This window comes from Carassius auratus, chromosome 33, assembly GCF_003368295.1.
Source record: "Carassius auratus strain Wakin chromosome 33, ASM336829v1, whole genome shotgun sequence".
In the NCBI taxonomy this organism is placed as follows: domain Eukaryota; kingdom Metazoa; phylum Chordata; class Actinopteri; order Cypriniformes; family Cyprinidae; genus Carassius; species Carassius auratus.
Genome location: NC_039275.1, coordinates 2,572,750 through 2,591,786, shown reverse-complemented (window position 1 = coordinate 2,591,786; position 19,037 = coordinate 2,572,750). Strand labels below are relative to the sequence as shown.

At 36.7% G+C, this 19,037-nt stretch overlaps 1 protein-coding gene across 1 annotated transcript; it reads left to right on the top strand.

The window, feature by feature from the left end:
- The first annotated feature begins 5,490 nt into the window (after window positions 1-5,490).
- On the top strand, window positions 5,491-14,337 carry LOC113052722 (protein phosphatase PTC7 homolog). Its single transcript, XM_026217139.1, has 6 exons — window positions 5,491-6,008; window positions 8,213-8,392; window positions 10,291-10,489; window positions 11,871-11,994; window positions 12,086-12,215; window positions 13,074-14,337. The coding sequence occupies exons 1-6, from the start codon at window positions 5,807-5,809 to the stop codon at window positions 13,130-13,132; spliced, it is 894 nt and encodes a 297-aa protein (XP_026072924.1). The 5' UTR covers window positions 5,491-5,806; the 3' UTR covers window positions 13,133-14,337.
- The last annotated feature ends 4,700 nt before the right edge of the window (window positions 14,338-19,037 follow it).

Genomic DNA, 19,037 nt, shown 5'->3' with positions numbered 1-19,037 from the left:
CATGTTCTCACGCAGTGAAAAATACATTGTGGGGCAAAGACTACGTTACACTGAGTGATTACGCGCCGACATACAAGAGAGAGTTCAGAGCAGCCTACTGGGATGCCAACCGTTCCGTATAGAGCATCACAGTCCTTCCCACAGGCCGAGAGAGCTTTGGTGCCAGAAGTAAATTTCCCATTCATTTCTCCCATTGACTTTCGGAAAAATCTGTATCTAAAGAGTTTTAGAGCATGTCTAAGGATAACCAGCAACGGCTTAACTCATGAGCATATAACATATCATTTTAGGTGAAAAAATTAAGAGAAAATCCAAAAAAAGTCAAAGGTATAAGACTGTGTACATGAGCGAAGGAACTACTCATCCCATAAACCACCGCGCCTCACTGAAGTCGACTGAAGCCACAACCGTAAACCAGCCTTTTGAGCTACTTCCTAATCTGACGATGACCATGCAAACATTTTCATCCAGTGAATTTTATTTTATATAGTGAATGTGCAGTAATCGCATTTCTTTCAGTATTTATCGTGTAAATAAATAGTGTTTTATTTTGAGTTTTATATTTATTGTGTATTGATTTTTATATTTATCATTGTGTATTTTATATATTGTGTGCATGTGTGAAGCGGTTAACGATAACGTCAGCAACATGGTGCAGTGCTTTCTACTCGACTGCAATCACCGCTCAGTCGTCAGTCGTTTCCATTACACAAATGTTCAGTAAATGCACAAAAAGCTATGACTAGACTAAATATCGTCCCTCATGCTGGCCCTTAAAAAAACCCACAAGCTGACCCTCGGACACGCTACACTCAACTAATGCTATATGACCTGATCTGAAGTGGTTTTCACCCCTTTGAACACTTTTGTTTTCCTCCTTGAAAAAAGCCATCATGGCAGCCAAGGAGATCATGATTGCACTGATACGTCTACCTTGCAAAAACAACACAGGTTTTAATTTTATAAAAATGTTTTGTTAATGATCTTCGGTCTTCACGGACCTTTGCGGATTTAACCAGACGGTTACACAAGTTCCACTAATCAGATGCATCACTGTGGGATTGTGGGATTGTTCAGGATTATGGGTAATGAAGTACTTATCCAAGACATCGCAAATTAAAGGCATTTATCTCAAAACAAGGTCAGTGCCCCATGAACCTTTGGCGTTTATATGAGCATATACTGTCGCCTAGTACAGCCATAGCTGGTTTTAAGTCTATCATGTATGGTTAAGTTTTTATGGCTTATACCCCAACTTTCAATGCAGAAATTGTATTGAATTTTTACTTCCGGCACCGGCTGTGGGCAGGACTGTGATGCTCTATAATACGGAATCGTCCTGTATTTCACACATAAAAGTCTTGTTCCATATTGAACTAATACTGAGCGCACTTTGTTCAGTATTTTTGAGAATCAGTTCAGCGCGAATCATTTGAGTCAGTTTGGGAGTTCGGAACGGGATAGCGAATCATTTCGGCAGTTTGGAGCGGGTTCGCGAATCATTTGAGTCAGTTCGGGAGTTCAAAGCAGGTTCGCGAATCATTTGAGTCAGTTTGAGGATCACGAATCATTTGAATCAGTTCGGGATTTCGTAGCGGGTTGGCGAATCATTTGAATCAGTTTGGGGTTTTGCTAATCATAACTGTATATGGATAGGCATTTTTAACTGATTTTGTAGCTAGTTCTAATTACGTGTTCCACGCGTGTTTAGGTGTTATATGTGAACTCGTATTTTTTGTTGTTTTTAAATGATTTGCCTTTTAACAGTATCAAGTATATTCAAAAACTAAACAAATCGTGCCTAATAAGTGCATGTAAAGTTAAATGATGAAGTGCATACTAGTACTATACTATTTTGATTGCTTCTTTCACTGCATTATTCAGTGTATTTAAATGCATTTATGAATGCATGTGAATGATCACAAAATTCAAGATATGAATGAATTAATAATAGCCAGAGGTGGGTAGTAATGAGTTACATTTACTTTGTTACATTTACTTGAGTAAATTCTTTGGTAACTTATACTTTTTGGAGTAGATGGATACTTTTACTCTTACTTGAGTACTTTTTTGGGGGAAAATCCGTACTTTTACTTCATTACTGTGGGCCACGCTCTCTCGTTACTTTATCTTAATGCAATAAATGTTATAAATGCTTCAGTTTGATCCAAACGCGCCGTCTACTTTTCTCTGAGAAATGAGTGATGCCCATTCGCGAATGATTCATTCTTTTGAGTCAATTCTGTTCAAAGAATTGTTCAAACCATTTGGCTAACCAGTGAATTGGTTCATGAATCAGTTTGAATGATTCGTTCAGTATTCTGCCGCGTGCGCTGAGCGTTTGAAACTCAGAGTTGTAACGTTTAAGAACAGAAAGAGCGTTGAAGACATGGCTGGATCTGCACTGAATTGAAAGCAAATCTGCAAAGGCTATTATTTGCTTGCTGTATTGGATGAACTCCAAGTGCGCTGTCTACGGTTCAACAGGTATAACTTGGGCTACATTCGATTACAGTACACGATACCACTATGACATTAGTTTGTTGTACGTGTAACTTAACAGAGGGGAACCAAGTTGAATGCAGCTTCCAAAAGACAAAAAATAGCCGATTAATATTTTCTATATTTGATACAATCACATTGGCGTGAGAACTCAGCAAGTCATATCATTAGCTAAATTCAAATCTGCGTTCGCTCGCTGGCGGTGAGCCAGAGACAGACGCGTTTTTAGAGCAGTGCGCATTATAACCAATCACACAAGATTCTGTTGAGCTTATTAAAGCATTGGCCAATCAGAGGTGTTCCGATGAGTCATCGCTGAAATGCTCACTGACGGAATACCTCTTTCTGGCGAATTCTCTCTTCAGAAACAACAAAGTGCAGATGAGTCTGTACGAATCTATAATTAAGATATTGATTTCACAGTGTTAACAGGTTCAGTGATTTTAATGGGAGTTTCTGAGAGTGATTGATAGACTGTCAGTGAAAATGATCTTTTATAATGTAAATGTTATTTGCTCTCTTTCTGAACAATGAAAGATTAGTAGTTTTTATATCACATTGACTTTCAATGTTAAATTCACATTTAATATAAAATAAGTTGTATTAAAAATATGTTATGGCATGACAACTATAGTACTTAAGTAAACAGACAGGTTTTTATAATAAATCCACTTATTAATCCACAACAGTTCACGGCCCTTTGATAGGTTTGCTAGGTTATAGGTCAACAAGTTTCTATACAGCAAGTACACAGTAGAATGACCTTGATTTCTGGTGTTTCTTTCCTGAATGTATATCAAAACACTGGCACAGAAACAAGCTTGACATTACTGAGTCATACGAAATAATATTAGACTGCTTTTGCATTAGGAAGCAACTAAATTTTCATGACCAGTGAAAATACCAGTGCTTGCAAGTGCAAGATAATGTGAAGGTTTTGGCAAATAGCTGATATATTCAGTCACTATAAATTTATATTTTGATTTACTATTTTTGGTGAACACTATACAAGACATTTAAGATCAATGCAAAAACACATTCAGGTAACATTTTTAACTGATCAGTTATAGAAACGCGAGCTAAACTGCGAGGCTTCCGAGTCATTAGTCGCTATTAAATAACTAGAAGAATAAAGTACAATAAACAGTAAAACTATTTGCGCTACAAATAGTTTTTATGATTGTGATAAAAATGTAAAATAAAATTATAAAGAGAATACCAGGTTGCTATTCAAGATAAGTTAATAATATTCGAATGAAGCTAATGAAACCTGTTTGTCTAAACTGTACTTCGCAAGAATGACCATTAGATGGCGACAAAGTCTTACACAATTCATAACGGGTTTCATAACACAATAACTGCATTTGAAATTGATAGAGTATTACAAACTACCAAACTTAATAGAGTTCAGGTTTTCTACAACATTTCCAACAGATAACCAGATTATCACTCAGTACAGCTTTAATTCCTTCAAGAATTAAATGCAAGTGAATAATTAAAAAATCAACACATCAAAGCCAGTACTGATCTAGTTTATGCATTTATACAGTCTGTGGTTCAGCCAAGTTCAACTAACACATGCTGAGAACTTCAAACACTGGCCTTTAACCAGAGGTTTGTAAGTCCATGTTCTTGGCCTGTGTCCCGATGTGACTGAAACCACAAACAGTTTCAGTGTAAAGCTCTGGCCACATGCATTACACCTCCAAACTGACCATAACTCTTCAAATATCCAATCCTGAATCACACACAAAAAAAAAAAAAAAAAAAAATATATATATATATATATATATATATATATATATATATATATATATATATATATATATATATATATATATATGATGGTTTATAACCAGAATCTGAATATTTCAAATTGAATATCTTTGTATTTTACCAAGGAAGGAGCTGCGATGTCAAGACAAGCACCTCAACAAACAGAACTAGACGTGGGCCAAACTATTTTTATCAAAAATACACCCACTTATTAATATTCAAGAGACATAATATTTCATATCATATCTTTAACTTATGTACACTGACATGTGCAGGTCCAAGGATAGGTGAGTATTTTTACTCAGTGGTTAAATCCTTTCATTTTAATTAGTAAATCGAAATTTTATGCAAAAGTTTTCTCTTTTAATTTATTAAAGTGTTACCAGGTTCGATATGTACATCTTATTTTATAAATTAACTCAACGGCCTGTGTCTGTCAACAAGTCTCTTTCATTGGTCTCCATGAACCCCTTTTTTTGTGTGTGTGCATATACTCCATTAACGTTTTTTTATTAACATTAGTATTTGTTAATTTAACATACATAAAGGTAAATACACACGTTCACAGCACAAAACAGATTAAAATAAGCCCCCCCCCCCCCCCCCAAAAAAAACATTAAGCCAGGGGTAATATATATATATTTTAAATAAATTAAGTTCAAGAAGAAATAAAGTATAATATACTTCATAAAAAATATACTTGCACAACATATAGGATTTTACGAATTGCTGGAAGAAGAGATATCCAAATAACATTTCAAGTAATTACCAAAATAATAAATAGAGTTTAACAGACAAACATTTGCATTTATGTAAAACATTTTTTTTAAATAATAATAATTTAAAGCTAGAAGGCTAGCTCTTTAAAGGAGATCCATCTCAAGAAAGTTTTTTTTTTTTTTTAATAAGATTGACAGGGTAAAATCGTTGTTAGCAACTTGGAAGATATCTCGTTAATCATATAAATGTTTAGATATTTCTTAGGTAAGGACCACACTTTTCTATGAGGGAATATATTTAAAAGAATGAATCCAATAAGATATTACAAGAGATACAGTAATTATATCTTTCTGAAAGAGTTGCCAGTTTTTTCTATTCCTGAGAGAGGGACTGGACAAAAAGTTCCTATCGTTTCACAGGGTTGTGTCCTTCTCCATTAAAGGTACACGGGTTGCGTAACGACGTGTGACGTCAAAGCAGTCACAAGACTTCAGTCGCGTCGCGGCCTTCGGCAGCAGTTCACGGACAGACACGAGCGCGCGCAGCGATGGGACTCAGCGCGAGAAGAAAGAGTTCTGCAAAACCCGGATCGACTTGGCTGTTCTGAATCCCATCGGGTCGATCGCTATGGAGATCTGAGTGTGACCGATCCTTAACAACAGCGAGAATTTGTAGGTTGGTGCTGGTGTAACGTCGTTGTTTGACCTCGTGGATGCGGTGCCTGTGACATCTCCAGACTTCATCTCGAGCCGTGGATCTGCTGCTAGTCCTCTAACTAACCCACCCACCCCTGCAGAGTCCGGGGGTGATGCTGTCCGTTCTCTCGTACGGTAGACTGGTGGCCCGAGCGGTCATCGGCGGACTCTCTCAAACCGACAGCCGCGATTACAGCCTGGTGTCTGCCAGCTTCGGCTTCGGGAAGGATTTTCGGAAGGGTATCTTGAAGAAAGGGATGTGTTATGGAGACGACGCGTGCTTTATAGCCCGACACAGGTCTGCTGATGTGTTAGGTATGTAATCATTCAAACGATTAAATGGCCTTTGTTTTACATGCAAAGACATTTGTTTGGGAGAGCTGGTTTAGTCAAGTAACCTATCTTCGTGGTTGAATCGCTTCTGACGTCACAAATTGGAGCACATCGGTGGTCTGTGAGCCAACAAAAGCCTTTACAGCCATCATTCTGTATATATTGGTAATTGGCAAAACCCTGTTTAATCTTACCTGGACGTTAATTTAGAATGCATTTAATTAAAACACCAAAAATACATACATTTACATAAAACATTACATAATAACAAAAGCTTCGGTTTTATAACTGCTATATATTTATCATATTCTATAAATAATGAAGCACATGAATATAAAAATCACTGTTGTAACATTTTGTTACACTGACATCAAACGGGCCGTTATGAACGTTCTGTGTGGAATTTTAAACCGACGTTGCTCGCAACAAAGTAACATTTCGTATTGTGACGTCAGTAGCGTTCCAGTAGAACGATGCGTCCCATAAGCCTACTGAAGGAAAGAAAAAGAATCGCGCGTATTAAAATGACCTCTTTTTTATTTTTTGTAATATTTATTGCTTGTTGTCTTGAAAGTGATTGTACATATACTCCTGCAAATGCAACACAAATGATTCCAGAATCGCTACTGCTGTCAACAAACACTAACAGAGTATAAGATGAGTGGGAGTCTGTCTAATGTTTAGTACTCCACGTGACTGGAGGGTATGAACTGTTTTAGTTACAAATTAAAAAGAGCACAGTGCTTTCCGAACTGTCTGTGTTATGAGCACAAAGTGAGATGAGATATTTTAAAATTATCATGTGTTAGGCTTCACAAACTCATTTTGACAGCTTAAAGTGGCTTGTATTTTAAATTCAAATGTAAACATGGATAACAGTGGAAGCAGTTCCTTTGACAATGCTGCAAGAATTTACAGTGATACATTAATACTATTCCATACCTTATATCAATCAAACTTTTATTACAGACTCAAGATCCAAATTTAGAAGAAAAAAAATTGTCCAAACTTATAGACCTGTTAACATTTTTAAAAAAAATAATAACCGGAGAATTTCGAACTTTTTTTGGGTTATGGAGAGTGCACATGAGTTTTTATGTAACATAAAACCCACTATTTAGTTGCAAAGAAGTCCATCTGAAAGATTTGTGGGTGCAAAAACAAAAGATGTACACTGAAGACCACAGACCAGGGTTTGAGTCTTCTTTTGTCTTGAGTAATTACAGTGCCTTACAATGCAGATCTTCAAAGAAAGCAGATCATTTAGTTCATGCTTCATTTGAGAATGGTTAGTTATATTTTTAGAAATCTTTTTTTTAGTAGTCTTCAAAGTTGAATAGTCCTTGTACCTATTTTGTCATTTAACCCACTCATAACAAGTATGCCTACAAATTCAAATGGAAACATGTTAGCAGGTCTCTTAACAGGTCTGCCAAGGCACAAAGCCCTTTTCACACTGTGATTCTGGAAAATAGACGGGTAATGTGTCCTGGCAATTGTTCCAGGAAAAGGGAACAATTTTGTAAAGTCATACGTAAAAAAAGACAAATTAACCCAGGATATAAACCCTCTTCTACATCTCAAACACACGAGCAAGGGTCTGTCATGGTTTCTTGTCTTTAAGATGACAGTAAGAAACAAGAACAGAGCTGTAATCTAGCTGTGGAAATCCCAGTATTGTTTTTAGAGGTGAGATGACGAGAGGATGCAGGGCGATGTGAGGGGACTTGCCTTGTATGGTCACAAACGCGGGTTCCTGCTCATTGTCTGTCAGAAGGGAAGCTGGGAGCGCTTTGTAGGGAAAATTCCCAGTTTGGTAGAACGATTTGGATATGCACATGACGTCTGTGGGGGGTGTAGGCTGTAAATGTTTGCTTTCTCAATATTACAGACCATCGTCAAACAATCAGTACTTTAGTGGTTGATTATTGTGAATCTTTCAATAGCTGAATGCGTGTATTATGCCTGTAAAAACACAATCGCATGATGGCAAATGAGCACAAAATTGCTATTTCAATTACACCGGAATTAAATTAAGCTTTAAGAACATTGCAACTCAAAATGTACTCCGTAAATGACATTTGATTACTTTAATGAATCTTTCCTGAATACATTAATTTCTCTTTCTATGAACAGACTTAGACTAAACTCTTAGCTTTCTAATCGTGTTTTTCGGTCACCTGTAGGAGTTGCTGATGGGGTAGGTGGCTGGCGTGACTACGGGGTCGATCCCTCTCAGTTCTCTGGGACGCTCATGAGGACGTGTGAACGGCTGGTCAAAGAAGGACGATTTGTGCCAAGCAGCCCAGTGGGAATCCTCACCACCAGCTATTATGAGCTACTTCAGAACAAAGTACCACTCTTAGGTGAGCACATTCGATTATGGATTATGTAGTGAATTCATTTCAAACCTAGAATATGTAAGTCTGCAGTGTGTGTTTATTTTCAAATTTAAATGCAGCACAGAAAAAAAGTATTAGCGTTTTAGATTTCTCTCTCAAATGTATTTTCTGTTTTCTAATGAAAACGGTTGGGAGATTAGATCGTAATGTGTTTGAGGCTGCTGGGATTGCAGCATTATCCTCTGGCTTCAATTAAGGTGCGGTCGCGCAATTTGGTGTTCCTTAAACTTCTATTAAAATGCTTGCGTAAACAGGAGGGTATGCGTCATGCTTTCACTACGAAACAAAGTTCTATTGTTTATCAATACAAGTTCAACCAATTCTGCATGCTTAAAATCCCTCTCTCTTTAATCATTACATTTGCAGCACGTCCAGTCCAAGTATTCACAGACTGTGATACAACAACTTTAGCATCTGACATCAAACATTCCCACTTAAGTAGTCCGCGTGCAATCTCTGTGACCGTACACATGGATACACCATAAAACTGAGGAATGGGTGTTATGTTTTGGGAAAGTCAGGAGTAAAGTTTTATTTTTCCTGTCATAGGAGGGAAATGTTTTGAGGGAAGGGCCTTGGCTCATTTTTTTTTTTCAGGATGAGATCAAAGTCGTAAGTAAAATATAATGGACAGAAATGAGTCATTGTACAGTGTGCTGCTCTCAGGAACACGCTGTGGGCTGCATGAGTCACAGACAGAGTGTACTGGTCACAAGATTGGATTTTGGGAAATCTGCACACATTCAAAGCTAAAAGGCAGTTTTTGTGGTATGGTCTGTTTAAAGTGATATTCCAGGTTTCATACAACACTCTGGATCTAAAACTAAAGGTTCTTGATTGGCATCAGAGGTTCAATGCAGAACCTTAAACATCCATAGAACCTTTACATTCCATTTATAGTGGAAAAAGTTTTTTTAGATTATTAAAAGAAAAATGGTTTACTAAAAGGTTCTTTGGGGAAACCAAAATGGCATTGCTGTGAAAACCCCATCTGGAACCAAGCTGAAATGTAGTATTTGTCTGTGTTTAAGCCTTACGTTATGTTACAGTCGTTTAGAGAAGACATTCTTTTTCCTGAAAATGTTAGTTAATGTTATCACATTGAACTACAGTTTCATAATTTTGTTCATACTGTGTATAACATCTTAGTGAATTTATATTTATTTTTTCCAACTTTTTACACTTCTGCTGTTCTTGCTAAAAAATGGAGAGCTTTTCAAAAAGTGCTTGTAAATCTCTCATTATGCTATATTATCACCAAATCTTGGATTGAATCTTTTTGTGAGCTTGTTTTCTTCCAGTTTGCACAGATTAGGTATTTCTTTTTGGAACTATTTGTCATAATCCACACTGATCAAACTAATTGCACTGCCACAGTTATCTGCCAGAGTTATCTACAAATAACGCTTTTTTTGCAGTTAAAAAAAAGAGTTGCATAAGCTCAGATCTACGGAGCCCCGCACATGACATGCAGGAAAAAAATAGTAGGCTAAATCGTGCGCACGATTTAGCAAATCGGGGGAACGCATTAGTAAACCGAGGAAACGCAATAGTAATCATGTGCACATTTTCGAACACTGAGGGAATGAATTAGTAAATCGTGCACACAATTAATTTTTTTCTGCTCTGTACAGATCAGTGAGGACTATGACGTACAAGTTCCACAAAGCCTGTTCTAACCAAATTAGGAAAATGATTTTCAGCACAGCACAATAAAATACTTGCAAAGACAACTGAAAGCAAGCATTCAGTGTGTTGATTTCCCTTTAAAAAAGTGAACACTGTGGCTCTACGGGGTATTTTAGAAAGAAATGAGAATTATGTTATAGTACCCATGATGTGACAGTCTTTCTTGTCTTCAGGAAGCAGTACAGCGTGTATCGTGGTATTAGACCGGCAGAGTCACCAGCTACACACGGCAAACCTGGGCGACTCTGGCTTTCTGGTGGTTCGAGGTGGAGAGGTGGTCCACAGGTCCGATGAACAGCAGCACTACTTCAACACCCCTTTCCAGCTCTCTATCGCCCCTCCTGAGGCAGAGGGCTCCATCCTCAGTGACAGGTGAGACTGTTTGCTTTTATATGACTATCTCCCCTCACTTTCTCATTATGTGACAGCATCGTGTCCCCAAGCTAGACGCGAGCGAGACGTAATCCGCTGGCTGTCAGTACGAGAGCATGATTAGTTTCTCACTCTGGTTGTTAACTCGACTGGATTATCAGTCCATTAGTCTCTCGTGTGTTACGATCAGGATATGTAATGATCTCTCTGCTCTTATTTCAGATCAGAATGGCTTAAACTGTCAGAAGAAAAAAATTATAATTCTGCACTAAATTAATCCACCCGAAAAATTGATAGAATCTTAAGTTGCAACTAATTGGCTTAATCACATTTAGCCAATAACTACCTCAATATTATTTAAAACGTTAATTTTCTAGTGTTCTTTTATTTAATTGATCATTAATAGTATTTTAAAATCACAATTTAGGGGTTGAATCACGCTTTTGATTTGATTGCAATTGTTGACTGATTGCAATTTCCACGATTGCAAAGATTTTGTGACTAAATCCAGCCTGTGGTTAACACATTTTCTGCATCTTAACATCAACTGATCCTGTAATTTGTAATTTGTAATCCAAGGATCCCGTCTGATCAGTGTCTGGTAAACAGAACCCTAAATAAGGAAACTACAGTGACTTTATCACACTTAAGTGGACTTGTTAGGCTCTTTCTGCTCTGAGCTACATCCGGTCATGTTTAATCTTGCCAATGGAGCTAATGGAGACAACCTTAGCGAGACCTCTGTAAATCCTGACGTTAGCTGATTTCTCTTTGACAGACACATGAGCTAGTTGGAAGAAGTACTCTGAGGCCTGGTATTCTTCAGTTTGTGGGTCAATCTTAAACCGTTCCAATTTAGAACTGTTTCCACTTCTTAATTTCTCCGAGTTTGTATTCAAAGTAAGTATCAAGTTTAAACCGCGTGACCTGGGACTAGCCGGCCGGTCTGGCACAGACGGAGGGAAAGTCAGCCAGTGTATTCGTAGAGTCCGTGTACATAGCGTCTGCCACAGACTTCCTGGAACAGGAACATGACACTTCACAGCTGATCTGTACGTTTCCGCGTGCTTTATACTGTAATGAGGATCAAGCCATAAGCTTCTTAGACTGAAACTGCTTTTATTGCTCCAAACTTGTGCTCCTAAATATGGTCATCAAACAATACTACTTGATAGCTTTTAAGAGCTCTAAACACATTTCAACTTGAAAATGTGCAGTTATGTAGCTGGTTCGATGGATCGTTGTGTACCTGAGATCGAGAGAGTCAGATGTTTTGTTTTCAGATACGTTAAACGTAAAACCGAAATATCACATTACATAACTAAACTATCGAAAGTTGACTTGCATTTAGGTAACAACTTTGTTCTCTCGTTTCCCACAGCCCTGAGGCTGCCGATAGCTCTTCCTTCGATGTCCAGTTGGGTGACATCATACTCACAGCTACAGACGGGCTCTTTGACAACATGCCAGACTACATGATTTTACAAGAACTCAAAAAGCTCAAGGTAGCAGGACATCTGTTTGTAACCAGGCTTCCTTCTGTCTACTTTTGTGTCCTCCAGCGGCACTGATACGAATTGTGTCCTCTGCTTTCAGAATACCAACTATGAAAGCATCCAGCAAACAGCCAAGAGTATTGCAGAACAGGCCCATGTTCTAGCATACGACCCCAATTACATGTCTCCATTTGCACAGTTTGCCTGCGATAATGGCTTGAATGTCAGAGGTGAGAGATAACCTTTTGAACAAACATCAACTACTGCTTTACTTTTTCTTTACAGTTTTCTGGGAGATAATGGTCTTGCTTATAGTCATCTTTGGCACGAAGAGTGTACGCATTTGCATTGACAGCAGAATGATTACAATTCTTTGCTAAATCATGCAATGCATTTACATTTGACATGCATTTATATTGCATTGAAAGTATGCAATTTTGTTTTAATCAATGCACTTGAAAATTTGATCAAAATTCTGTTTCGGTTTTAAATCAGGGTTAACTATGAAACTAAAACCATTAAAATATTTTGTTAATTTAAATAAAATAACCATTAACTGAGATCAAATAAATAAATAAATAAAAACATTTAAATCATCATTTTGCTAGTTGCCAAAGCAACAGCTCTCATTTTCAAAAATAAATAAACTAATTCAAAATATATTAAGAAAAACTATAACAGTGTCTCTATGATACTGAAACGACACTGGTTCAGTTAATTTTTTTTGGTGTGATTCATAATTATTTTCAAAATTATAATTAAGACAAATGTCTTAGGTTCAATTTCTAGAAAATGCAAAAAAAATAAAAAAAAATAATGCATACTTTAAATGCACTGTAAGTGTCTTTGGTTTTTCCACTGGAAATAGGTCACAGATTATATTTTGCATGAGGATGGATGCATGTCCAAATGGATGCATAGTTAATTGTGTAGCAATAGTCAAATAATCCATAATCGGTGCATTCAATTCATTATCAGACTGATGCATTTTTACACTCCTAACTGTCATGTATTCAATGGCATGGGATTGTAGATGTTGAGCATATCTGTAGTCTTGACAACATTCCCTCTTTTTTTTCTCCCCAAAGGAGGAAAACCAGATGACATCACTGTTCTGCTGTCAATTGTAGCAGAGTACACAGACTAACGCTCGCAAGGGCAGCAGAATGCTTCTCTTGTTGTCTTCCTCTCAGCGACTGGACTGGCGGCTGTTTCCTGCTGGCAGGATTGAGGGCTGTTTCAGCTTTCTGTTTCTGGCAGGGACATCTGTTCCTTGGGTTCTTCGGCCTTACTACTCCGTATTTCACATGATGTCATATGCAGGCTCAAGACAAAGATCACCTTGAAACGGACTGCTAACGTCGAGTTGTGTTTGACAAGGGCTACAACAGGTGTTGAACACTTCTCCAGTACGTCTGTAAGAATCGCCAGTGTTCCTGCCGTCCAGTGATGAATGAGTAGTTAGTAGTGATGTGGCTTTGAGGCCAAAAATGGAGAAAGAATGAGCGAGTGAGGAATAACAATCTGATTAGGTCCCAAAAAAGAAAGTTTCCATATCAAGAAAAACATGGAGATGGAAGCGTCATCCAGTGGGAATGCCATGCATGTTATCAGGCACGAGTGACTACAACAGACTCTCCACTAGCTGATGAAGAGTTTGTATTTTGGGAAGTAAGCTGAGGTGTAACTTTACAGTACTAGACCGATTATGAAGCATAACAACGTCAAAAAACTGTCAAAGTTAATGATCAACCATAGAAATGCCTTTCCTTTGAGATATTAATTCATGAAGATGCTTTTGCAGAACAAGTGAAATCAGAGTCAGACGGGTGTTTTGTTTCAAGCGATTCAAAGTACAGGACAAATGAGTTTGCTTGGGGAGACCGTAACCTTTTCCTTTCATATTTATTAATTTCAAACTGTATTACTCTGGATTTTTTTGACGTAATTACAGCAGTACAACAGACTGCAAGAGATTGTGGGATGTGTTGAGAGGACAAGCAGTCCCACTCAAACCACTTTTAAGAAGTGCACATGCATGTGGTGTGTGTGTGTGTGTATGTGAGATAAGAACGTTTACGATGTGTAGATATTTGGAAAACTGGCTGTATATTTATCGATGACATGTATGCATTTGGAAAGTGTAGGCTATTACACATCAGATGTATATGAGAGTATATTTGATAATTGTGTGGATACTGTTGAAGTATTTTTCTTTTTTTTTATGTAAAACTTAATTTTAAAATATCCCTCGAGGTGTTTATGCACAAAGCTAATGTTAGCATCTGTGAATGCTTTCAGTGGGTATGTCATGGATCACATGATCTAATAAAGTTATATTTTTATAACTTCTGTAGCTCACTGTTTTTCTCTGTAAATTAGTGTCTCTGTTTTAGAGTAAATATTAAAGTGTCTAAATTATGCTCTGATAATGTAACAGATGCTGTCAATATTTGTATTAAAGTGAAATATTAAGCAATATTTAATCATCTTAAACCTACTAATAGTCCCTATATTAAATATTGTGGTTTCTCTCCAATTTTACAAACTTTTTTGTCCTTTAAAAATAGCTTTTGCAGTTTACTTAAAGGTTCTGCTGTTTAACAAACTACTTTTTAAAAGCGCAAATCTACATGTAATCTCTCGACTAATATGAATCATAAAAAAGGGGCATGCATAATAATTACACAAAGAATAGTCCTAGATGAAGTATAGCATGTCACACTACAGGAGACGACTGATGTCTTCCAACACAAACACCTTTGCTTGTTTCAGCTACCTAGCTATTCTAATCACACAATCCATGTGGATCCCGATTAATTAACTGGATTACAGCATCGGATGAATCTTCATGGCCACCTGCAAAAGCAGCCATTGCTCTAGTACTATAGTGAATCCAGGCCATCCAAGATGTAGATGAGTTTCTTCATGGGAACATGGGATTGCATCACTTGTTCATCAATGGATCCTCTGCAGTGAATGGGTGCCAAACAGCCGATAAAAACATCACAGTAATCCACAGAACTCCAGTCCATCAGTTAATGTCTTGTGATGTGAAAAGCATCATGAAATAATAAGGAAAAAAATCCATCATTTAGATGTATTTAACTTCAAACTGTCACGTCCTGCTAAAATGCAAGTCCTCTATCCATAATATTGCTTTTTCCAATGAAAAAGTCTTCTAGTATAACTCGAGAGAAATCCGCACCGATCAAGCAGCGTTTACATGTCTGTGGATTTTAATGTGAGAAAACAAATGGAAATGTTTGTGTTTTTCACTCAAGGATGCATTATGAATGGAAACAAGTAACAGTTTAAAGTTAAAATGCCTTAAAGATGGATTTGTTTCTTATAAACATGCAGCCATTTGCGTCACAAGACTTTTTTTAAAGAGGGACTGGAGTGCTGTGGATTATTATGATGTTTTTATCAGATGTTTGGACTCTCATTCTGACGGCACCCATTCACTGCAGAGGATACATTGGTGAGCAGGTGATGTAATGCTAAAGTCTCCAAATCTGTTCTGATAAAGAAACAAACTCATCTACATCTTGGATGGCCTGAGGGTGAGAACATTTTCAGCAAATCATTTTTGGATGAACTATTCCTCTATGAAACTATTAAAGCAGACGTGTCTTAGTCATCTTTATAAGAACCATTGGTAGACTGATCTCCTGAAGAGAAATAAGTGACAAAATGACACACTTGAGATTTAAGGCATCCATTTCTTTGGATTTTTATATACATCATGTCTGTATACATTTTATAGTGTAACTGCAACAGTTTGTGGTTTTCCTACATTTTTATACTCAACTAAGGTGTAAGTTGTTACAAAGGCCACGAGAGTCTGAAATACTGAGCACATTACCATCAAGTGTAAGTGGCTGGAGACTAAATTTGTCTGTCAGCAGTGAGCAGTCAACAAAACCAGTATATCATGTGACCTCAATATCGTGAGCATCAACTAATACAATAGCAACTGACTGAAGATTTTTTGAAGACATTAAGAGCTCAAATGATAAAAAGGCCACTAAAAGGGGAGTGAAATTAAGTTATTCTGTTTTGCACAGCTGTCCAGCTCAACTCTGACACAATCTGAATCGTCAAGCTTCTAACTACATATGTTTTCAATCCAACAGTCATGCAACACAAGGCTTTCTCTGGGAAATGCAGCAAGGTAGCAGTCGTTTCTCAGGCAGTGATTCAAAGCTTCCTCGGTGGACACACAGAAAACCGAGTCCTTCAATCCTCAAGAATATCTGTTTTGAAGTTTTGATTTATCTTCTCCACAGTGACCGAACTCATCTGAACTGTGTGTTTAGGTTGAAATTCCTCAGCTCTGCAACAAAACGTGATTGTGCGCCACTTTACTATTGTCCTCGAGTTTTCCTTTTATCTCTCCAGAATTACTATTTAGTCCAAAAAAAAAAAAAAAACTAAATCATCAACATGATTAAAAATTTGCTGACAAACCTGTTGTTCACAATCTACCACATTTCTGACTGATAGTAAACATAAGAATTACTTTTATACTTTTAATAATATTTCAAGATTATATATATTCTTTTTTTTCCCAGACTTATTGTTTCATGTCAGGCTTTCAGGGTTAAAGGTCAGTTGAGTTGGAGTGGCTTGTGAAGGAACTTTTTTTGGTCATTACTTTTATACTTCCGTTTATGTAACTTCACAGTTTTGAAGATTTTGCCATAATTTTCTTCTGCATTAGAATTTGGGCTACTGACCTGATATGCAGTTTACGGTTTGTCTGATGGAAGACACTAACCTTAAAAGTGTCTGGAGTTACCGGTGTAGTCAAGTTTGATGTTTCAGGCAGGTTCTCTCCAGGTGCATGAAGCTGAATCATCTTCCTCATATGAAGGGCTGGATTAAAAACCTCACTGCTATGATTGGAAGCCACCTGTTCCCCATCAGCGACACACACCATTGGCCCTTCACACGTGGAGCTTTCTGCAGTGGAGGTCTTGGGGATGTTGACATGGCAGTCATCCCTAAAAAACACAGACTGTTAATTGTTGAAGCTATGATTGAATAATTTAATAATGCCCAGAGAATTCATAGTTTTGGGATCTTTTTTTATTTATTATTATTATTATTATTATGCAAGGACTTATTGAAATATAGAATGTTAACAAACATAATTGGGCTGGTACTGTTTAACATTGAAAATATTTCTTAGCCAAACAACAGACAAACACCATAAAACAAGACAAAGAAAATAAGGAATAGGAAATAAACTTTGCTGAGTGGAATAAAAAAGGTTTTTCTGCAAGTTAAAATTACATACATTCAAGGCATTCTTCTTCATTGATTTCAATGATAAGAAATAATGACATAGTTCCTTGTGATTATGTAGACATTTGATAAAGTTTTCATATTTTGAATTATATAATTAAAATGTAGGCTATATATATATTTTTTTTATTTTCTTTTTTTGAGAAATAATTAGTTAATGTAAATCCTCTTTAAGCATGAGTTTAACTGGGGTTTTAGGTAAATTCAACTAAAGTTTGTTTTTTATTACCTTTAAAACATTATTTGTATACTAAAACACGGATATGACTGAAGTCTTCATATTATGTGAGTGTACAACATCTAAAATATGCTGTTTATTTTTAATAGGTCTAAAACCTTTTTACTTTACAGTATGTGTGCCTGTAAGCAGAGAGTTCATTGCTATGGGTAAGGAAATGCATGCAGGCGTGTGAGGGACAGTAAAGGCAACAGAAATCACATGGCGACAGTGGGGGAGGGTGTGTGAAGGGAAGATGAATGCATGCGTCTGAATATGTGAATTGCACCCCAGGAGGACGGGGCTATACTATGTTCAGATTTGGCCTTCTAACAAACCCATGGGACAAATGCTCCTCTGCACGCAACAGCAAAGAACAAAAACAACTGTTTCGACTTACCCAGGGTCTGTTTATCTACTCTCGATCTCATTTACTCAAAATGAACATTCTGTCTTCATTTACTCACCCTCATGTTGTTCCAAAATTGCATGAATGTCGTTCTCTTTGTCTGCATCCGTTCAAATATTTATGCTATTTTTTAGGTCATTGGTTCCTCTTTTTATGTTAATCTATCTATCTATCTATCTATCTATCTATCTATCTATCTATCTATCTATCTATCTATCTATCTATCTATATATAAATTGTATTGTTTTTATAATTATAACTTTACAATTTTACTCATTATAATAATTATAATAACAATCTACAATATTTTACACATTTTATGTATTTATCATTTAAAATAAAAAATATTATATAATTATTATTTAAAAAAGAAAAAAAATCAATTAATTAATCATCATTTTCAGCCAAACAGCAATCAACATAAGAGGCCTTGTTGCTGGATGATAGACTTTGTCTTTTCACTAAACTGGTGTGCTGACATCTATGCAAATAAACCCTTTGCCCTTTTAAAAAGATAGATGAAAACAAAATCAAGACCTGTTATTTATCTTAGCTTGCGCTAGCATGAATTATTGCATGTAGGCTGTTTAAACAGTCAGCGGTGACGTAAGTTGCACGCAACAGGTGACCCAAATGTTTGTTTCTGCTGTAGAATAACACACAGAAACACTGATACAAGGGCAAACAGCAAGAGGAGGGGGGCTAACTTCAGTGACATCACTGCCTGGACTGGCTAGCATGTCATAGTTCTGTGTTACCCATGAAAGACTGAAAAACTCAACGCCCTCTTGAGGCCTATGAAAGTGGCTTTATATCACAGTGGTTTTGCATTGCACCTATAATTTGACATTATAGTTAAGAGACTATATGAAACAATGTAACAGGATGGAATATTGTATATTGCTCAAACATTAAAAGGGATAAGCTTCCACTTTTCAAAAACATTTCCCCCCAAAAAACGGAAATTAACCTCATTCATCTTTCTTCTGTGAAATACAACAGCTATCACATAAAGCTATCACATAACTTCTAAATATAATACATACATGTTTTTATGGAAAAAAGCAGCTAGGCTTTTATTAAAAACAAATTAACAAACTGTTTCACAGATGA